The sequence below is a fragment of the Amblyomma americanum genome, chromosome 7 (assembly GCF_052857255.1).
Source record: "Amblyomma americanum isolate KBUSLIRL-KWMA chromosome 7, ASM5285725v1, whole genome shotgun sequence".
NCBI lineage: Eukaryota > Metazoa > Arthropoda > Arachnida > Ixodida > Ixodidae > Amblyomma > Amblyomma americanum.
The window spans coordinates 139,775,534-139,799,102 of NC_135503.1; the positions used below are offsets into that span (position 1 = coordinate 139,775,534).

General features: G+C 48.9%; 1 protein-coding gene across 1 annotated transcript; it reads left to right on the forward strand.

Annotated features, from left to right (window-relative positions):
- Positions 1-22,230: 22,230 nt before the first annotated feature.
- On the forward strand, positions 22,231-23,318 carry LOC144098102 (polyubiquitin-B-like). Its single transcript, XM_077630651.1, has one exon. It carries the CDS (start codon positions 22,401-22,403, stop codon positions 23,316-23,318), a length of 918 nt encoding a protein of 305 aa, XP_077486777.1. The 5' UTR covers positions 22,231-22,400.
- Positions 23,319-23,569: the final 251 nt, after the last annotated feature.

Here is a 23,569-nt window from a genome sequence, read left to right on the forward strand (position 1 = left end):
GAAAATTGACAAGCAAATATCTGGACAGCAGTAAGGGGGCAAATCAGCAATTATCGGTTAAGAAAAAGGTTAAAGGAACAGAGAGAGCTTTGTGGAAAACAGGGATGCTGACGAAATCGGCACTAGAAACATACCGGACCTTTAAACAGGAAATTGTCAAAGAAAATATCTATGATAATTGTAGGGGAAGTTCTTTGTTGTTTGAGGCCAGGACTGGAGTTTTGCGGACTAAGAAGTATAGAGTCAGGTACCAGGAGATAGACACTTTGTGCATTGCGTGCGGAGAGGAGGAGGAAACGGCTGAACACTTGATACTTTTCTGTAAAGGGCTTCACCCTACAGTGGAAGGCAGCGGGGCTGACTTACCCAATGCATTGGGGTTTAGGGATAGTGAAGGGAAAGTGGATTTTAAGAGGTTAGAAGTAACCAAGCGAAGGTTATCTGATTGGTGGCTAAAAGCAAGACAGGAGTAAAATTTCACAAGACATGGCTAGGTGGCTTGAGCCACCGCCCGATGTAAAGGGTTCAGCCGTATCCATCCATCCATCCATCCACGTCACGGAGGAAAAGCTGGGCCCCAACTGGCACGGTCGCGCGCGGCCGCAGCCACAACCTGACTCCCGCTCCTCCCGCTAGGGGCGCTGCGCTATGATTGACGTCACGGCATATGTATAAAAGAGCTGCGCTCCTTCGCCGGGACAGTCTTATACCCCTGTCACGCGGGCATTTCGAGGGCCCTCGAACCGATAGTCTATCGACTCAAAGGCGATCGAGCGCTGCTACACGGGCAGTTTCAATGGCGATCGAGTCAATAGCCTATCGAGTCAACGAAGCAGCACGGAACTCCATCGAGATATGCAACGCATTCTTGGCTTAACCAAGCTAAGCCTGGCCATTTTTTTTGTTGCCTCCCTAAAACGCTGCCGAAATGCCTCATCTGAAAGGCGGTATTTCTTCAGTAGAGCAGATTTCACCTTTTCATAACTTTCCGCATCCTGTTCGCTGAGCCTGGCAATCACATTAGCCGCCTCGCACGGTAAAAGACCTAGCAGGCGTTGTGACCACAAATTTTCTGCGATTTTGCTCTTTTGACACGCCCTTTCATAGTCTGTACGGTGAGACTCTACCCTGTTTAATATGTCACTAATGCTTGCTCCCTCGTTTTGGGCTGCCAGACGCTGGCTTTCGAGTTGGAGCTCCATCATTTTCAGTTGTTGTTGTTCACAGTTGTTACAGTTCACAATTGGCAGCGAGAGCCTAGAAATTGTGACGGAATACGTCTACTTAGGGCAGGTAGTGACAGCTGATCCAGATCATGAGAGGGAGATAACTAGAAGGATAAGAATGGGGTGGAGCGCATATGGCAAATTCTCGCAGATCATGAGTGGCAGTTTACCAATTTCCCTCAAGAGGAAAGTGTACAGCAGCATAATCTTACCGGTACTCACCTACGGGGCAGAAACGTGGAGGCTAATGGAAAGAGTTCAGCTTAAGTTAAGGACAACGCAGCGAGCCATGGAAAGAAAAATGATAGGTGTAACGCTAAGAGATCGGAAGCGGGCAGAGTGGGTGAGGGAACAAACACGGGTTAATGACATCCTAGTCGAAATCAAGAGAAAATGGGCTTGGGCAGGGCATGTAATGCGAAGGCAAGATAACCGCTGGTCCTTAAGGGTAACGGAGTGGATTCCAAGAGAAAGTAAGCGCAGCATGGGGCGGCAGAAGGTTAGGTGGGCGGATGAGATTAAGAAGTTTGCAGGCAAAGGGTGGATGCAGCTGGCAAAAGATAGGGTTAATTGGAGAGACATGGGAGAGGCCTTTGCCCTGCAATGGGTGTAGTAAGGCTGATGATGATGATTTTCAGTTGTATCTGATCTGCGGCTTGCTTTTCTTTTCTTTCATCCTCTGCTTTCTTTTTTTATCATCTGCTTTCTTTTTTTCATCCTCTGCTTTCTTTCTTCGCCGTTCTAGCTCTTTCTTTGCCATTTCCCACGCAATTTGCATCGCTTCTTCGTCCGCATCACTATTATTGATTGCTTTTATGATTGCCCCTTTCCTCATTCCTTCCTCCACTTCCACATCCAACTCATCACACATCAGCAACAGCTCTTCCCTTTCAACCTTCTTGAAGTCCATGATCGTTGCCCCAAATGGTGGCTTTGCCCACTCACTAATGTTCTATGGTTCTGTGCAAACTACACTGTTCTACAGACACCCCTTTACCAGCAGTTCAAACTTTTTACCCAGAGTTTAAAGCCTGGTGAATCATAGAACAAAGAGAAAGCGCTCACCCGTATATGCAGAATGATTTCACCTGGTCCATCCCACCGCTGCCACCAGTTGTTGAAGGTGGGGATCGGGGTCGCTTCTCGACACAACCTCGGTCAAGATGACGCCCGCTCCGTCCAGGACAGGAGTGCCGCTGAGTGAAGGATTCGTTAGTGGAGGAAGAAGACTTGGTTTATTTTGCATATTTACAAGCTTTTGAGTTCTGAAGTGAGCTCCTTCAACTGCATCTGCAGTCCAGTTTTATACACTGCGTCTTCCCTAGATTCCCCAGGTAGGGGACGCCCTCGCCGTGGTGGGTGTGGACAAAACTTGCGCTATCACACACAAACAGACACCTCCGCACACATGGACACGCCCCTGGCATAAGTTGAGCCCGAGGGAGAGGGGTGTGCGGCCAGGACCCCGTCAGGCTGGCAGGCGACGTCAGGTGGTCGGCCCGCTCTCCGCCGGTCAGTTAACTTCGAAGAAACCGAGGCGCAGCCCCGTCGGGAGATAATCCCCAGTGGTTCTGCCATTAGGCATGGCCGGCAAAGCCTGCAGACAAGCCACTGTGGCGATCTGTTCCCACGCTGGTGCTGTGCCCGGGAGGTCAGGAGTAGTCGGGTCGGTGGAGACGTCGGGGAAAATCGGAAGACAGCCCGAACAACTTCGCGGCCCGGGACAGCTACTCCTTAAACAGATTTTCGCAGAACCCTGCTCCCGCTTGTCCCACGCAGCAGCGACCGGGCGAGCGCGGTAAATGCATACCGCAGACACATGGCGAGAGATTCTGTCTTGGTGGCAATCCTCGAGACATGCTGGCGGCAATCCTAATACCAGCTGGCGGCCATTCCTAATACGGGGTTCCGGACAAAGCGTGCTGCCCGCGAATTCGCTGAGTTCCTCGAAATACGCAATAGCTGTTCTGCCAGGGAAACACTGAGGTTCACAGCCAAAATTGGTCCCCAATAGTTCGGTTCGGTCATTGTTCAGTTCAACGATTCCTCCAGCAACACAGACTTGCCGACCAAGGAGCAGCGACATGTTGGTTTCAGCAATGCCACGAATTTTGGTGCTGTTATCGCAACCTACAGTAACAAACATGCTGGATCTTGATGGGATCAAAACGTGGTCGTCACAGACGCATAACTTAGCCCTGCGTGGCTCGGTATCGTCGTCGACAGGACCTTGGGTGGAAAACGACACAATTAGCTCCTGGAGGTTGATAACGGCACCGTACTCCTGAAGGAAATCCAAACCGAGTATGAGGTCTTTGGAGCACTCGGCTAACACAGCAAAGCAACCAGGGAAAGTAACACCGTGGATCAGGATTCGCGAAGTGCAGACACCGATCGGAATTACCACGTGGCCACCAGCTGTCGGGATCTGCGGCCCAGACCAAGGGTCAGATCCTTCCTCAAGGCCGTGGCTAACCGTGTGCTCATTACAGAAAAATCGGCGCCGGTATCCACGAGTGCGGTAACGTCGTGGTTGTCGGCGGATACCGGAATTTCGGCGGAGGCCAGTCGGTCGCAGCGAGTCGTCGAGGTCGTCGGGTCAGGTCGTCGTCGGTCGGAGCGCCGCGGCGGATCGTCGGGTGGAGGCTCTTGACTCGGTCCAGTAGCGGCAGCCCTCCCCCCGAAGGACGCCGTCTTCAGTTTTCCCGACGTAGGGACGTACCTGTAAACTGGCCAGAGGATGACGGGCGGCCGGGCGAAGAGAACCGCCTTGGGGATGGCGATCGGGACTGGCGTCGCTGCGAGGTCGAGGACTGCACGTTATCAGCCAAGTACTGTTCGATATTCCGTGGTCTTTCACCGTAGCGTGGTCGAGGTGCGTCAAGTGAAAACCCCCTTAAACCCATCCTGCGGTAGGGGCAGTGGCGGAGAATGTGGCCGGGCTCCCCACAGTGGTAACAGAGCGGCCGATAGTTTGGCGTACGGCAAACGTGCGCTTTGCTCACGGGGGGGCCTGTACTCCTGCGGCACGGAGGGTGCTGGTGCGATTGGCTCCTGCAGGTATGGCACAGGAGCTATGGGGGAAAAGGCTCGCATCTCTGGCCTGGGACGTCGTAGCGCCTCGCTGTACGTCATAACGGAGGGCGCCGGCTGTGGATCTGGGGGTGGCTGCACAACTCGTCGGATTTCTTCGCGGACCACGTCCGTTACAGCAGCGACGCTGACCTGTGGAGCTTCAAAGCGAAGTTTCGCCAGTTCCTCGCGCACAAGGCTTCTTACAAGCTCCCGAAGCTCCTCGGCGGGCAGCGACGTAGGCGTGTGCTGGGACTGGGACGCGGCTGCTACAGTAGCCTGACGTCCGTTGTGGGCGCCCCGTTCCTGCAGAGAGCGCCCGATACCCTTGGTGAAGTCGGACACTGTTCGTGGCGGGTCACGGACCAGTCCGGCAAACAGCTGCTCTTTTACGCCACGCATTATGTGGCGTACCTTCTGGGCTTCGGGCATAGCAGGGTGGGCCCGATTGAACAGTCGCGTCATGTCCTCGATGAACATCGCGTCGCCCTCGTTCGGCTGCTGTGATCTCGAGCGCCGGGCGATTTCAGCTTTCTCTTTTCTTTCGCTGCTGGTAAATGTCGCTAGCAGCTTTCGACGAAAAGCCTCCCAGGTGGTAAAGGAAGCTTCGTGGTTCTCAAACCACGTTTTGGCCGAGTCCTGCAGCGCAAAGTAGACGTTGCGTAGCTTGCGCTCGCCGTCCCACTCACTGAAACCCGCCACTCGGTCAAAGCTGGTCAACGTACCAGTCTTCGACGTCCTCGAACCTGTTCCCGTGGAACGGTGGCGGCGACCGAGGTGCGTGAAGGACGAATGGCGGGGCATTCCCGGAGTGCTGACTTGTCTGGCTAGCCGCGGTGGATGTCATGGCCCTTACCGGCGCTGTCAGTTGGCCGAACTCGGGTTGTAGGCCTCGCAGGCGGCGGCTCGCCTTGTGGACTGGAGTTGTAGCCACGCGTTGAGAACTGACGTCAAAGGTGTCCTCGAGGTCAGGGTATATGGGCCGTCACCCAGCACCTCCACCAAATATGTCGCCGAGAAACGGTTGACGTAAGCAGGGCTGGTTTACTTGCTTTACTTAGACGCGCAAGACGTTGGGACGCGAAGGCAGCAGGCAGCACGAGAGCTTATGAAGACGGAGCATCTAGCCCCGAGATGGCTCAAGGCTTGCCAACTGCCAGGAAATGCAGTTTAGCCGCTGTATGGCGCCACTAGAGGAGTTAGTAGTGTGCAATATATATATATATATATATATATATATATATATATATATATATATATATATATATATATATATATATATATATATATATATATATATATATATATATATATATATTGCAATATATATATATTGTGACGTTCCTTGTGTGTGCTACGAGGGTAGACGGAGCCCCAGGTGACAGCGGCATCATCAATTACCGAGCCATACTCGTTGAGAGTGAACGACCAGAACGAAGGGGCTTAAGCACAACCGGACCCCCTTTCCATAGTGTCGGCACGAGACGAACGCCACCGCCGCCGCGGGGAGACGGGCGTTATCTTCCCCAATTGCCGTGGCCGTTCCAGGGGGGAATCGTTTCGGCGGGCCTGGCCCCGTGGCAAGACGGCGGGCATCATCAATCAACCCTCCCGAGCACATCCCAGGACAAGGGACCACTTTCCCGGCCTTTTAGTGACCTCGCGTTCCGGCCTTGAGGGGCGAGTGTCATTTGATGGAGAACGGAGGCCGATGACCCGCGAGAACAGTCAGCGGGCCAGAGCGCGCCTTACCACAGCCGACGCTATGCGCTACCTCGACGACAACCTTCTTTCCCTCGGACTCAACACGTGAAGGGGGGGGGGCGAGACCATAAGTGCGGTGGTGTGTTTGTGCGCCCAAGTGAAAGCCCCAGCCCCCCCCCCCCCTCCTCCGGCGTGGGCGTCCTCACCCTAGGGAGTGTGGGGAGAAGAGGATATAAAAATTGACAAGGAGTACCGAAGAAAAAACGCTCAGGACGACATCGTTCGCCAAGGGGGCCTTCAGCGCCGAAGCCCGACGGCGTGCAGCTTCTGCCAGCAACCGTTCGAGCTCAACTCCGGAGCCCCTCCATCGTCCCCATGAAGTCGTCGGCACGTAAGCTCGGACGCCCCAGCCTCTGATGTATAATCGTAATCATGTGTAATTATTGAATATATCTGTTTGTTTAAACTGAGCCATACGGTGTCTCTTTGCCTCTCCGTCCCGTGTGGACCTGCGCATTATGGGGGGGGGGGTCATCACACTGGTGTCAGAAGTGGGGTCTCAAAAGCAAATGTCCTCTGAATGCTGCAACATTCATGACTTCAAAATTGTAATCAAAAGGGAATCTCGGGACTGATTGTGGGACTTTTACCCCCATTTGAGAGGCTTGAGGCACCGGAGGGCTTGAGTGAAAAAAAAAAATGTCTGTATCTGAGGGAGCTCCCACTCCACAGCCGTCGCTCGGAGCAAGCATGCTGGCATTAGGAAGCGTCATTCCGACGTTTACAGGAGATAAGACAGGGGTTCCAATCTGCGATTTCTTTTCCATGCTAGAAGAGATTGGGAAAATGGGGGGATGGTCCGATGCTCAAATGCTGGGAATGGCGAGGTGTAAGATGGCAGGAGCTGCTCATGATTTTGCATTTATTTATTTATTTATTCAAATACCTCATGGGCTCCGACTGGAGTATTATGTGAGGGGGGTTACATAACTGGGGTGGGAAAAAGAAGCAAGTAGAACATGGTTATTTTAACATCGTTATACAAAGAACAAGCAACCAACCAGAAAATAGAACAAAATTGAAAAACTAAATTGAAAAACGCACTACAGAACACACTTCAGAAGAAAATGCTACTTATTTTTTCTTTGAAAATAACATGATCTGAGATGTGAACAATGTTATCAGGAAGACTATTCCAATAAATGATTGCACGGGGCAGGGCTGATGAGTTGAATGCAGTGGTCCTTCCCGAAAGGCGCTTAAAACTGAGGTGATTATGCAATCGGTGAGATGTGCGGGCCGGTTTTGTAAGGGGTAGTGTGAAGGAATGATGGCTGTAAACAATTTTATGGAAGAGGCAGATAAGTGCTATTGTTCTGCGAGATTCTAAGGATGGAAGGGATAACGAAGCCTTAATGTTAGTTATACTGGAATGTCGGCAATAGTTGCGAGAAATGAAGCGAGCGGCACGATTTTGTACGCGCTCTAGGGAATTAATTAGGTACTGTTGGTGAGGTGACCAAATGGAAGATGCGTATTCAATTTGAGGGCGGACGAATGTCTGATATGCGAGCTGGCGTGTGGAAGAAGGCGCACCTCTGAGGTTACGCTTTAAATAACCTAATGTACGGCTAGCTTTGGCAGCAATTTTTTCTATGTGGGTTTTCCATGAGAGATTAGATAAAAAGTGAACGCCAAGGTACTTGTACGATGACGCAAGAGTGACTGGACTGTTGTTAAGCGAGTAAGTGAAAAAGTAATTAGACCGTTTACGGCTAAATGTCATTAACTGGCATTTATCAGTGTTAAGGGACATTAGCCATGATGAGCACCAGTTATTAATGCGATGTAGATCTTCTTGAAGGGCGATGTGGTCATTAAAGGAGCGGATTTTGCGATAAATAACGCAATCGTCTGCAAATATTCTGAGTGTTGAGGTAATGCCTAATGGGAGGTCATTGATGTAAATCAGAAAAAGTAACGGGCCTATTACACTACCTTGCGGTACGCCTGATGTTACATCAATTAAATGGGATGAATGGTTATCAATAGAAGTGAATTGTTTTCGAAATGATAAAAAGTTTCTTATCCAAGAAATTGTTAATGAATCGAGGCGCAATGATGAGAGTTTCGCTATTAAACGACAGTGTGGAACGCGGTCAAAGGCTTTAGCATAGTCTAGGAATATACAGTCGATTTGAAGATTTTCGTCCATACCGTGAAAAAGCTCATTAGTAAATTCGAGTAGTTGTGTTTCACATGATAACCCTTTTCTGAACCCATGTTGTTTTGAAAAGAAGAAACCGTTGCCTTCTAAATGTAATGCCGTGTTAGATGCAATGATGTGTTCGAGAAGTTTGCAAGATATACATGTCAGAGATATTGGGCGATAGTTAGCAACGTCAGTTCGGTCACCGGATTTGAAAATTGGAATAACTTTTCCAATTTTCCACTCGTATGGTATCTCGCCTGTTGAAAGTGATTGCCGAAATATATGAGTGAGTATGACGCTGGAATGAGCCACGGTATGTTTCAAAATTTTCGAATTAATCCCGTCGATACCACATGAAGTACTTAATTTCAGACTGTTAATCAATGTCGCAACGCCATCAACAGTAACGTCTATTGGGCTCATGTAGTCATAGTCATATTCTGATGGCGATGGAATATTGGAATAGTCTTCCTTCGTGAACATATTGGCGAAAAAGTTATTGAAAGTCTGAGGGCGTTCATCTTGAGCAATGGGGTCTCCAGCCTCATCAATCAACGTAAAATCTGAAGAAGTTTCGGAAGGTGATAATGTTTTCCAAAATTTTTTTGGATTGTGCTTAAGGAGGGATTGCAGATCGTGAGCCATGAACTTATGCCTAGCTTTCCGTATGGCCGCGCAGAATTCTTTATCAGTGTTTTTATGTTTTTCCCATGATGCGGGTGTTTTGAGCCGTTTAGCTGTTTTAAAAAGTCGTTTTTTTTGTTCATCAACGTACGCAGGTTCCTGTGGTACCACGGCTTAGATGAGTTAGCACGGAAAGATATGCGGGGTATATAGGTGTTCATTAACTGCGTGAGCTTATCTTTAAAGTGACGCCAGTTTTCGTTAACAGATTGATTAGGAAAGGATTGCAGAAAGGAATCACAGAATGTTTGTAAGCCGAGGTTAATGGCATCGTAGTTCGCTCTGTTATAGTCGAAGATATATTTCTGAGGTGGTCTGCATTGGTGTGACGGCATTTTCAGAGTGAAATGGAGCAGTTTGTGATCACTGAAACCATCCGTGAGGGAGATCGGGCTTATATTGTCTGGAGCCGATGTGAGAACAAGGTCTAATATGTTAAGGTCGCGCGTAGGTTGAGAAAATAGCTGAGTTAAAGAAAAGTCTAATGTTAGTTCAACGAAATTAAGTGAGTCCTGTGCCGATGCAGTTAAGGTATTCCAGTTGATATTCGGGTAATTAAAATCACCGAATAAATAAATGTCGGCCTTTGGGAAGTTACTTCTTATATCTAAGAGGTTGGCATGCAAATTTGTTACGAAAGAGTCTGAACTATCTGGTGGTCGGTAACATATGCCAAGAAGAGACTTAAGCGATGAGGACATGATGCAAACCCATAAAATTTCTAGAGGGGACTAAATGTTAACACGAAAGGAAGGAATGCGTTTTTTTATGGCGATCATCACGCCACCTCCTCTTTTATTAGGTCTGTCATTCCAGTAAATAACAAAATCACGAGAGTCAGGTAAGATTTCGTCGTCAGTTATATCCGAGTGCAGCCACGTTTCTGTTAAAGTTAATATGTCAGAGTTACTATCTTCAAGATATGAGTAAAGTTCGGTGCGCTTTGGAAGGATGCTATGTATGTTAATGAAAGATATGGAAAGCGAAGGGTGGGCAGTGCCGCCGTATGAAGGTTGTGGCTGATAGTCAGAATTGTGTACAACCGCTCTTCGTTTTTGCTATCGGGTACATTGTTTGACAGTGTCAGAAGCAGCGTCGTACATATATACAGTGTCGTTCATGCGCAGTTTATCGACCCTAAGCTTAAACGATCCGCCCTCCGACTTTGCGAAATCTATCAGTTTTTTCCTGGCCAGGCGTGTTGGGAAAGAAAAATCTTCGCGAACGACATACTGTGTGTCTTTAAACTTGTGACCTTTATCTATGATCTGCTGTTTGTCCTTGTTGTGAGCAAACTTGACGGTGATCGGCCTACACTTCTCTGGTTGGTATCGACCAAGCCGATGAGGCCTTTCAATTTGTGTTGGCTCAAGTGTGCAGCCAAGGTGTTCCGCACACAGCTCCAACACCTTTGTTTCTGAGCTAGACCATGTTTCGGACTCGTTGTCAGGTATACCAAAGAAAAGTAGGTTAGAGCGGCGAAGTCTGTTTTCTGTGTCGTCACATCGTGAGGTAATTATCTTTAATTGCTCGGTTATATTTGAGGGACCTATTGTAGACAGTTCTGTGGATGCCGTAGAAATGGTAGATTTCATTTCTACCATTTCGACCTCGATTGTGCGAATTCTGGCAGATAGCTGTTTTAGTTCAACGTCCACTGATGCCTGCCATTGTTTTAGGGCGCGTAGGTCATTCCTGATACCATCCTGGCCAGATTCAATTCTCTGGACTGTCTCGAGTACAGTTGCCAGGACGCTTTCTTGATCGGTGCCAGGCGGACCGGGATTTGACTCTACGTCTCCAGAGAGCGCTAACAGGATGCTGCTAATACAGAGTGCCATTCTAGTCTTACAACCCGTAAGAACATGCAACCAGTGTCTGGGGCACGACACCACGAACAAAAAACGATTCGAGGTTTTAGCAGATAAAGGGTCATCATTGTAACTAACCTGGAAGAACACGAACGGTGAGTGCTTCATGTTGAAAGCGGTGTCGTGCCCCAAGAAAACGCTGTCCGGTTGCAGATTATATCCCGCGCTTCCAACGCTGATAGCGGGGTGGGCGGATGTATATGGCTCCGGTTGCCAGCCAAACTTGACAATCTCGTCCAGGAAGGGTGGTTTCGTCCAGCTGTCGGGTCTGGTCGCGTTTGGCAGCGTCCAAAGTTGCAGTGAATCCGCAGTCGGTGTATTCCATGGGAACTGAAGAACCAAGAAAACCTGGAAGAACACGAACGGTGAGTGCTTCATGTTGAAAGCGGTGTCGTGCCCCAAGAAAACGCTGTCCGGTTGCAGATTATATCCCGCGCTTCCAACGCTGATAGCGGGGTGGGCGGATGTATATGGCTCCGGTTGCCAGCCGAACTTGACAATCTCGTCCAGGAAGGGTGGTTTCGTCCAGCTGTCGGGTCTGGTCGCGTTTGGCAGCGTCCAAAGTTGCAGTGAATCCGCAGTCGGTGTATTCCATGGGAACTGAAGAACCAGGAAAACCTGGAAGAACACGAACGGTGAGTGCTTCATGTTGAAAGCGGTGTCGTGCGAGACGAAAAAGTAAAAACTACAAAATCATTTGCGGAATTTAAGAAGCTCGCGTTTGAGCATTTCGACACTGAACCACGTCACGTGCGGGTACAGAGGTTCCGTGACGCCGGACAGATGGTAGGGGAGGACGTGCGAACGTTTGCGTCGCGGCTTCAGCGCCTAGCACGCGATACGTTAAGCAGGGAGGAGGAAGGGGACCAGCTAAGGAAGAAATACGCGGAGGATCTACTTAAAGAGGAAATGACCGCGTTGTTCGTGGCTGTTTTGCAAGACCCCGTGCGCCGGTTCGTGCTCTCGCGCAAGCCGAGCAATTTCGACCAAGCCGTGGCGGCCGCATTGGATGAGGAACGAAATGAGGCGTTAACGACAGCCGCAGCGAGAGTACGCGTCATAGAGAGAGCGGTGCTCAACCCTGAGGTTGCTCTCTTGACAGAGCGGTTAGATCGCTTAGAACAGCTGCTATCTCAGCAGGTGGAACGCCAGGTTGAAGCGCGCGCTCAACAGCGCCCATTCGCGGGAAACCGGAGACCGCCACAAAGCTACAGGCGCGGTATGCAAGATTTTGAAGAAATCGTATGCTTCGCTTGCCAGGGTCGCGGACACATCGCCAGGTTCTGCCAAAACGTGCGCCGTGGGGAGCCACAAAGAGAAGCAGGCGAGACACTCCCTAAGCAAGCCTACAGCGGGGCTCCAGATACCGAGACAAAAAACTAGATAGTCCTCCCCATCCTGAGGAGCATGGGGAGGGAGCAGTGGATGATGAGGTGGTGGTAGTTTGTGTGGCCGACGAGGCATGCCCTGTTGTGCGTTGCAAGTTAAATGGTTGTTGCATGAAATTGTTGATAGATACGGGGTCAAAGGTGACATTGCTTAAGGAGAGCAGTTTTAACACGCTTCGAAGGAAGGGGGACCGCGAGGTGTTGGAAGCGTCTGGTGGTATGGCAACCAAATTTGTAGGCATAACGGGGGATCCTCTTGGCATAAGTGGACTCTACCGGTTACACTTCTCTCTCGGCGGAATTGCATTGGAGCACCCCTGCTACGTATGCCTGGACACGGTGTCTTTGCCAAACGGAGTGTCAGGTATATTAGGGCAGGATTTTTTGAGAAAAGGGAAGGTAGTAGTCTCATTCTCTGAGGAAGAGGTTAATGCGGGCGGCTCAAAAGTTCCGTTTTTGAACAGGAGAGGGGCTGAGATTCGCATTACCGATATTGACACCCGTCAAACAGTGGGATCATTGGAGAAGGTATATTCGCGGGTTGCCGTCAGGCTGGTCGATGAGGCAGTCGTCCTTCCTTGGTCGGAGCACATTTTGTACGCGTTTGTGCCTTCAGATGTAGAGAGCGGCGCCGTGGGAGTGCTTGAGCCGGTCGACTCTCTCAGCAATGGCCTGAAGGCAGCCGCGTGCCTCGTGACAGTTAATGACGCCCACAGAGTGCCCCTACGGGTGGTTAACTGTAGCCAGCAGCCACTGAGCCTTCCCAAGAACAAAACATTGGCTTTCTTCACCTCTGCGATAGAGAAACGTGAGCCCACCGATACGGTACTCGCAACTGTAGAGCATGCTAGTCCTTCGGCTGCTCCAAAGGTGTCGTTCGATCTTTCTCACGTAAAATCCAGGGAGAGGGAGGCTCTGGCTGGTTTGCTGAACGACTACTCGGAGGTATTCGCCGCGTCCAACCTGGATTTGGGCTGCTGTGGCGTTATAAAGCACAGGATAGAAACCGGCCCTTCATCGCCCGTTTACCAGCGTGCGTACAGGATTCCTTACTCCCAACGTGAGGAGATGGAGCGGCAGGTGCAGGACCTGATTGATCGCGGCATTGTCGAACACTCAAAGTCACCCTGGGGAGCACCAGCACTATTGGTGGAAAAGCCAGATGGCTCGTATCGATTGGTAGTGGACTACCGCAAACTAAATGCCGTAACTCGCATCGATCCATACCCCATCCCCAATATACAGGAGACGCTTTCTCAGCTGGGCTCTGCCAGGTACTTCACGGTAGTGGACATGGCGGCGGGATTCTGGCAGATAGCAATGGATCCGGCAGATGCCGAGAAAACGGCATTCAACACGCCCTCAGGGCACTATGAATGGAAAAGAATGCCGATGGGTCTTTCCAACAGCCCTGCTGTCTGGCATAGAACCGCTGATGTTATCCTGGCAGGTCACCTGGGGAGGCTGTGCTTCGTGTATATGGATGACATAATCATATACAGTGACAGTTTTGAGAACCATTTGCGCGATATTGAGCAGGTTTTGGTGCGACTAAGAGGAGCGGGTCTCAAGCTGAAGCCCTCTAAGTGCCAATTCCTCAAAAACGAGGTGAAATACCTCGGGCACATTGTTTCAGCTGACGGCGTGCGACCGGACCCTGAGAAACTAAGGTGTGTCTCGGATTTTCCATCCCCGACTAGCGTCCGCCAGGTCCGGCAGTTTCTCGGCCTGATCGGTTACTACCGAAGGCACATAGAGGAGTTCGCCAAGCTCGCTAAGCCACTCACCGCCTTAACAGCCAAAAATGTCGCCTTTCGCTGGGACGAAAACGCGGAGGATGCTATTGGGGCCCTGAAAAGGAAGCTAATGAGTGCACCGCTGTTGCGCCACCCGAATTTTAATTTGCCCTTCGTTATGGCCACAGATGCGTCAAAGTTCGCAGTTGGTGCCGTGCTATCTCAGGTTATCGAGGGCAAAGAACATCCCGTTGCTTTTGCTAGCCGACAGCTGAGCCCCACAGAGCAAAAGTACGGAGCTACGGAAAGGGAGTGCCTCGCCGTTGTCTGGGCAGTAAAGCACTTCAGATGCTACCTTTACGGCCGCAAATTCAAGCTAGTCACAGACTGCCATCCTCTGAAACGGGTGATGAGTGTCAGGGACCCTAGCTCGCGACTCGCTAGATGGAATCTACACCTGCAGGAATACTGCTTTGAAGTTGAGCACAAGTCAGGAAAGACACATCTGAATGCTGATGCACTCAGCCGCACAGCTGCCGTGGCAGCTATAGATAAGTTTGTCCCCGTAGTCGACCCCGCCGAATAACGCACAGAGCAGTGCAAAGATCCTGACCTGAAGCGAATTATCGAAAGCTTAGAGGGCGCACCGTCTCACCCCGAACAGCTAGGTTATTTCATTGGCAAAGACGGCACCCTGTGTCGGCGCACGAGGCCAACCAGGAAAGGGAGACCAGAGAAAACCGCTTGGGAGAGAGTCGTCATACCTCGGTCGTGGACAGAAAGGGTTCTTCGCGCGTTTCACGATGCGCCATGCGCCGGTCATTTTGGCGTAGCGAAGACACGCAGGCGTGTGGAGCGTTTGTACTTTTGGAGTGGCATGCGACAGGATGTTAGAGACTACTGTGCGAACTGTCATTCCTGTCTCGAAAGAAAAACACCCAAGGGACGAAGACCAGCCCCAATTCAGCCGTTCCCTGAGGTTTCGGCTCCCTTCGAGCGGACAGGTATGGACATAATGGGCCCATTGCCCACGACCACTTCCGGAAACAAGTACATTTTAGTATTTGTCGATCACCTTTCAAAATACGCGGAAGCGGTAGCACTCCCAGATCAGAAGGCAGACACGGTTGCAAGAGCATTTGTCGAACAGATCGTGCTCCGACATGGACCCCCGAGGCAACTCTTGACAGATCGGGGAACGAACTTCGTGTCGCAGCTAATGAGGAGAGTTTGCGAGCTGCTTAAGATCGCTAAGAAGCAGACAACACCGTACCATCCGGTTTGCAACGGCGCGGTGGAGCGACTGAACCAAACCGTGGCCGGGTTCCTGCCGCATTTTGTTTCGCGCGACCAGCGGGACTGGGACTTGTGGCTCCCGTATGCAATGTTTGCCTACAATTCCGCAGCACACGAGAGCACGGGCGAATCTCCATTCTTTCTTCTCTACGGCCGAGACCCGGACCAGCCTAGTGAAGTGCCGGAGGGCCCCCGTCGTGTCCCATACGCTTCACTGGACGACTATAAGGTTGAGCTAGAATCGCGCTTGCAAGTGGCGAGGGACATCGCAAAGGAGGCCTTAAAGAAAGCGGCGAAGCGCAGGAAGGAGGTGCACGACCGCAGTGCTAGAGACGTGCCGTTTGATGTGGGGGACAGCGTGTACATTGAAAACTGCCAAAGGCAGATTGGGCTAGCTCGTAAGTTCCAGACGAAGTGGAGAGGACCGTGCGAGGTTGTCGAGAAGCTTTCTCCGGTAAACTTCAGAGCCCGAGACGTGAACCGGCGCTTGATAAGGATACACGCAAATCGCCTCAAGTCGGCACCGGTTCAGTATTCACGAAATGAGGAAAGGGAAAGCGCGGATTTTGATGGGGACAGAAGTGAAGCGGAGCGCGCAGATAGTTCGCAAGAAACGCCCTCTCCTGCATTTGTTCGGCAGGCGCCAGAGGTGACGGCCGGAATGCCACCGGATTTACTTCATGCATTGCTAGAAGAAGAAGAAGCGCGCGAGGTTGCCGCGCAGATAACGCCAGGAGAGGCTCCTGCCACGAGCCCTCGCGAGTCCCAAAGCAGACAAAATGTCACAGACTTACTTAGTATGACTCATGAAGGCCGATATCCGCTGCGAAATCGGAAAGCTAAGTCGGACTAATGGCGTAAACAGAGCGGAGTTGTGAACTGGTTAGAATTGTGTAATGCCGCAGCTCATAACATTGCTATATGCGTATGTGTTAAGTTATCGGAGTTGGTAGTTAAACCTTTCTGTCATTAACTAACACCTTCACAGGAGAGCATGCGGAGCGCATGCAGAACCTGCCCTACTTCCTTTCGTTATCTATATTTTTGTCTGTGCCGTGATCGTGCTAGAAGTGGGAGCTCCTTTGTAACTGTGGTAAATTTATTTCGTCCAGTTTGGACTAGAAAGGAGAGACTTGGGTGCTGAGTTTCATGTTTATCTGTAAAAGAAGATCAGTGCTGCCCCTGGAGACGCCAGTTATGTCAGCTGAGGCATATGGTGTTGTGCAGTGGTGTTGAGTGCAGCGAAAAGTGTTTTGTCGGACGTACTGTGCGAGGCGATTCAGAAAGATAAGGGGAGCTGCATGGACTCAAATTTTCGGAGAACATTCTTCTGGAGGGTGAGCGAGTGTGACGTTCCTTGTGTGTGCTACGAGGGTCCGCGTTCGACGGCGCGGCGTAGACGGAGCCCCCAGTGGCGGCGAAAGCACTCAAGGGAAAACAATTCAGCTGGAAGAGAGGAGAACGGCGACAGCCGGTCTCGTGTTGGAAACGGCCAGCAGACATGTTTCTACTGTATATGGCTGCAAGCAACTTGAGTGGGATTGCTTTCGGGCCTGCCGCCGTGGACCGCACAGAGACGACCCAGGTGACAGCGGCATCATTAATTACCGAGCCATACTCGTTGAGAGTGAACGACCAGAACGAAGGGGTTTAAGCACAACCGGACCCCCTTTCATGTTTCTACTGTATGTGGCTGCAAGCAACTTGAGTGAGATTGCTTTCGGGCCTGCCGCCGTGGACCGCACGGAGACGACCCAGGTGACAGCGGCATCATCAATTACCGAGCCATACTCGTTGAGAGTGAACGACCAGAACGAAGGGGTTTAAGCACAACCGGACCCCCTTTCCATAGTGTCGGCACGAGTCGAACGCCGCCGCCGCCGCGGGGAGACGGGCGTTATCTTCCCCAATTGCCCTGGCCGTCCCGGGGACAAAGGAGCCTCGTTTCGGCGGGCCTGGCCCCGTGGTAAGACGGCGGGCATCATCAATCAACCCTTCCGAGCACATCCCAGGACAAGGGACCACTTTCTCGGCCTTTTAGTGACCTCGCGTTCCGGCCGTGAGTGGCGAGTGTAATTTGATGGAGAACGGAGGTCGGTGACCCGCGGGAACCGTCAACCAGCCATAGCGCGCCTTACCACAACCGACGCTACCTCGACGACAACCTTCTTTCCCTCGGACTCAACACGTGAGGGGGGCGAGACCATAAGTGCGGTGGTGTGTTTGTGCGCCCAAGTGAAAGCCCTAGCCCCCCCCCCCCCCCTCACTCCGGCGTGGGCGTCCTCACCCTAGGGAGTGTGGGGATAAGAGGATGCGACATTATATTATTATATTTATTATTTTAAAGCTGATGCTCTTCCCAATATTGTAATGGTGTCCCAAAGCTTCAAAGTAGGCCCACCCCAGAAAATAGATTAAGGTGGATTAGTGCAAATGAGTGAGTGAATAAAGAGAGAACAGTGAGTCCGGTTAGTATAATCTATGCAACGAAACGTACTCGAACATTCTATCCTCGAATATTTTTAAGTTTTCCTGTGCTCATAACGTCACGACCCTCTTTGCCAGTCCGGGAAATTCGTTGCGGAGAAACCGAGTGGTTTTTACAAGACAACCTAAACCCTATCGCGGTAAAATATTCAAGAAAAGCTGAGAGAAATATATTAAAAATATCTATGCCTGCCTTTTCTATGTACATTAGTATTCGTGGGACCTCGTTTTGAAATTTTTGCTGGCAATAAGTTGCGCGGCATTTAAGAACTTTCCACCGCTGTAGTTCTCGAGTGCTGCCGATCAGATTGTTAGGGTATAAGTTTGCCATTTGTGTGAAAAACAGGCTCTGATGTCAATTCAATTCAATTCACCTTTATTTTCAACATTTCGCAATGTTGACGGTCTTCCAGGCAAAAAGCTGTGGGGCAGCTTGACGAGGCCTGAAAGCCGGCGGCAGGCAACAGTGACAGCAGTAGAAAAAAAAAGTTATACATGTGCTCTTATTTCGAAAAAGACACATTTTATCATAAATTTACAAATATAAGAGCAGAAGTAAGAGTAAAAAAATAAAAAAGACATCAAGGCATTATACAAAGACTAGCGTATACATGCACACGAGATTACAACAAAGACAATCATTGCACTCAAGTTAGACATAAAGCTAACATTACTGTGTTTATAGGATGCAAGCACAGGTCACTCTAGAAATATTGAACGCAACTTTGCGAGTTATTACAGGGTTAATAAAACTGGGCACATTGAGCTTATTTAGTCACATTGGCATTGTATAGCTTAATGACTGTAGAAGGTAATTTGTTCGGCGGTGTGGAATCACCCATTTTTCAGGCGCGCGTGTTTCAGAAACATTGCAGCGTAGCGTTGCACCTGAAAGGGTCAATAAGAATTGTCTATACTTTTCATTAGCAAAGTGAAACTGGTGGAGGAGACGGTAATTATAAAGGGAGTGAATATTGATTATATGATGCCGACGAAATAGCTCGGCTGAGGGATGTAAATATGATACATTGTTTAAGCAACGTATGGCTATTTTTTCTAGACGAAGAAGTGTATTGACGTTCTTTTTAGTAGTCGTCCCCCATACTTGTGTACAGTAGTTAAGGTGTGAACGGAAGAGGGCGTGGTATACTTGTAATCTAACGGAAATCGGAAATATGTCACGCGTCCGAAATAAGGCACCTACGGCAGATGAGAGTTTTTTGGCTAGCTGCTCAACATGACTGTTCCATGTCATCTGACTGGAGAATATGACACCTAGTATTTTATGCTGTTTCACGACATCTATTTTATAAGGTCCTAGTTTTAGTTCATGACTAGAGGCCACACGTTTGTTTTTAGGTGCAAATAAAATTGATTTCGTTTTTTTTCATTCATTTTAGGCTGTTTGTTTCGGACCATTTCAGTAGTCTTGACAAAGCACTATTCGCCATACTGAACAAATCGACTTCATTAGTGGAACTAAAGAACAAGCTTGAATCATCGGCATATAATACGAACACAGCATTATCATCAGTATAGATAAGATCATTTACGTAAACATTAAATAAAAACGGCCCAAGAATACTGCCCTGTGGGACACCGGATGAAATCTGTTGGAAGGTGGAATAGTAACCATTAATGTGAACACATTGGGATCGGCCAGTTAGCTACGATTGCAAAAGAGTGTTAACCCACGGGCACTGTAATGATCTAACTTATTAAGGAGGGTTATGTGACATTTCGAATCAAATGCTTTACTGACGTATATATAGATTCCCAGGGTAAATCTATTAGCTTCAATGTTTGTAATGATAATTTCTTTTTGCAACAGTAGGGCAGACTCCGTTGACCTACCCTTACGGAAACCATGCTGGCATTCTGTTAAGATATTGTGCTTAGTAAAAAATTCGTCTAGTCGGGTGAGCATAATCTTCTCAAGGCCTTTTGAGAAGGTTGGAATTATCGATATAGGCCTGTAGTTGCTTAAGTCGTTCCTGTTTCCTCCCTTGTATATAACAGAGACTTTTGCACGTTTCATGTCGTCAGGAAAGGTGCCAGATGATAGCGAAAGATTGAATATATGCACTAAGTATGAACATACGAGATCAAGAACATGTTTTATAGGTTTTATCTGAATGCTGTCAATGTCGAGGGCTTTACTATTCTTCAGGCTTTACTATTCTTCATGGTACTCCAGGCACAGTTTCTACTTGTACATATTATTTGCTCCTAGCACATTAAACGATGAAAAATAAGTGTGCTGGGGCTGTGTATCGTACATTATTGAAAATCCGCAATATTTTCTTCTGCTACCTTAGGAGCCTCAATGAGTGTTTCTATTGTCCACTAGCTAAATGAGAGTAGTTTAAGTAGAGGCAAATAGAGCATTGTAGACCATCAAATATGCTGTATTTGTTAGATGGCTTGTGATTTAAAATTCCTGCTATGTTTTTATGCAGCTTAATCCACCTAATAACGCGTTTATGTTAACATCTCCATGTTATATGTAAAGAAAACTATACCCCTAGTGTCATTACACTATCCACTATCTGCTACATCAATCGTTGCAAATCTAATTATTATGTTGTCCTCTAAGTATGTTTGTTTTTCTTTTGATCGAAGAACGATTAGTTTTGTTATTATTAATATTTAATTAATTCTACGAGTCCAAGGACCTAATATGCGAAAAAAAAGTTCGTTTTAGCGATTTCTTCACCTTGAGAACGCGATGAGACCAGGGCGTTATAGGTGACTGAGAAAATGTGAACAATTTCGTTAATATACAAATTCAATAATGCGGAACCTAAATGGCTGCCCTGTGAATCTCCTAAAATTATTTGTTCTTTAACTCTTTCTGGCGCCGTGATTCCAACTGAAATCAGCAAAATTAGAGATGACCAGTCTTTAATTGGATGAGATAGTTGATCTCTTTTTACAGTAGTTCCTATATTTAACACTTCACCAACATGTTTTAGCGGCCCTTCGCCTATCGTACACATGCTAGTAGTTAGGAAAGAGGTATACAAACCGCGTACCAATTGCTGGCGCCACTTCTTCTCTTGCACCGTGTAGAAGAAAGGCAACCATATTTGTTTTTCTCTAATAATATGGAAGGGTACAAGAATGCCTCGTGTTACTCTTTGGAAATAAACCCTTCCGGCGAAACACATTTACAAGCGCTGAAATATTTCGAAAATAATAATGATTCCACGTGGAATCACGGGGACCTGGAGGCCCAATCGAAGGATAAACAGCACGGTCGTATTTTAGTTACCTGCAACTGTTTGTGCTGTGTACGTATCGTTTCTTGCGCAGGTTTTTATGCAGCAGTAAACGTCGTTTCCTGTACGAACAGAGGTCTACATTCAGCGCAGCAGTTTTCATGTAGAAAGGAAGAATTTTCAAGAGCGGTCCAGCATAAATGTGGAGGTGTGAATTCATTTCATGAAGAATAAATAGCATTCATGGCACCAACCTAGAACAAAATATAAAACGAAAGCATTGAAACTGTATAGAATGTTGCCCATAGCAGCAAACTGAACACTGCAGAACGATACAGAACATAGTGGAGGTTGAAAACCATTCAGCTTTCTGCCTTCGAAAAGGCAACGATCTCGCCCAACAGTTCGTGCTGTCCATCCAGAGAAGTCACCAGAGGAAGATCCGTTTTGTGGACGCAGTATGATACTGCTAAACAAGTCAGAATTCAAAAATGCGAGAGCCCACTGCAAAGAGCTCCTTCACCGTATGAGTATTTCAAAACCTCTCTGCACCGACTCACTCTTACAGAGCTTTGTATTTCGAATATTTAGCCAATGCAGAAAGATGCTGTGAGCTCGAGACTGTGAATATGAATACTGCGAGCGTAGTCGCACTGCTTCTTTGACGCCACCTTTCAAAAGAATTGGTGCTTGTCTTGAGCAAACTCAAGAATTCTGTTTGCCGCAAACTGGCCCTGACTCAATGAAAAGTAACAATAAAGGTACAAGCTGTGTACCGTGACATCCTCGCATATTCCTGGCATGAACTGTATTACACACCTCTATTTCAGAAAAGAGAAGGCACATGACAGCCTTAGATGCTTAAGTGCCACTAAACCCAACAGAAAGACAAGCGATTTATCAGAGCAACTGGCAATGAATTAAATTTTTAAATAAATAACCCGACAAAACATAGTACGTACCCATCAAGTCTCAGTAATCCCGTCTAGAATCACGAAAAAACGACTGATAAAGAACCGACGGAACGTTGATTTTCTGATCTTGTTGCCCTGTCCTGCTCTATAAACATGCTGACCTCTGGATATTAATTGTTTATATTGAACAGGTTTAATTTGGGCCTGATGTGGTTAAGAGATATGAATACAATCATATCAACATACTCAAATTTCTGTGATAGGCAGCTTGTCCGTGTTAGTGAACTCTTCTACAAAAGTTCCTGCCAGGCTTCGAATGCGAACTGCTAAGCTTAGGCGCCTTCCTTGCTTGGGTGTTAACAACCGCGCACTTTTTTTTCAGAGAATCAGCCAGTATCAAGATTTTGGTCGCGACGCTGTCGTTTGAAGTCGAGCCCAGCGAAACGATCGATCGAAAACATCAGGGCGGAGATCCATGACCAGCTGAGGATCAGCGTCTCACCTTTGCTGGCAAACAGCTCGATGACGGTCGCATCTTGTCATTGAAAATGGCTAGACCATTCATCTCGTGCAGCATGTCCCCCTTCATATGCCGATTTTTGTGAAGATCCTCAGGGACAAGATCGTCACGCTAGAAGCCAAGTCCAGCGACACGATAGAAAACGTCAAGGCTGCAATCCAAGTCGGTATGGCTACCCCGCCCAACCAACAGCGTCCCAGATTTGCTGGTCAACAGCTCGGGGACGGCCACACGTTGTCGTACTACAACATTCCCAGAGATCCGCATCAGCACCTGTGCCTCGCACGGCGTCCGCTGAGTTGGTGGACCTACATTTTTGTCAAAACCCTCACGGGGAAGACAATCAGGATTGCATTCGAGCCCGACGACGCAGTAGGGAGCGTCAAGGCGAAAATTCGGGGCAAAGAAGGTATCCCGTCCGACGAGCAGCGTCTGTTCTTTCGCGGAAAACAGCTCGACGACGGCCACACCTTGTCCTGGTACGACATTAAAGCAGAGTACACCCTGCACCTCGTCCTGCGTCTGCGTAATGGCTGGCTGATTTTTGTGAAGACGCACACGGGAAAAACAATCCAGCTCGAAGTCGAGCCCAGCGACAAGATCGCGAACATCAAGGAGAGGCTCGATGCCGAAGGTATCTCGCCCGTCCAGCAGCGTCTCATATTTCATGAAGAAAGGCTCGAGGACAGTCGCACCCTGTCAGATTATAACATTCAAAACCAGTCGGTCCTTTACCTCATTCCCTTCCTGCTTAGTTCCATAAATATTTTCGTAAAAACCATCACGGGGAAGACAATAACGCTTAGAGTGGAGCCCAGCGCCACAGTAGAGGACGTCAAGGCGGAGATCCAGGACTACGAAGGCATTCCGCCCGATCGGCATCGTCTTATCTTTAATGACAAGCTGCTCGATGACGGTCACACCCTGTCCGATTACAATATTGAAAAAGAGTCGACCCTTTACCTCGTGCCGTGGTTGTGGGATTGAAGGAGATATTTTGTCAGGACCTCCGACGCGACAACAAGGCGACAAGGCTAAGATCTAGGGCAGGATGGTTATCCCGTCCGGCCAAGACCACCTCAGACATTCTGCTCAACACCTCTAGGACAGCTGCAGCTGCAGCTTGTCAAACTCGCCTTTTGAAGCGAAAAGCTTCACTACGCCACCTTTTCGAGCCATCAGCGGGGCCTCAACTTTGACCTTTGAATGTAGCTAGAGGTCATGATGGCCGCAAGTTT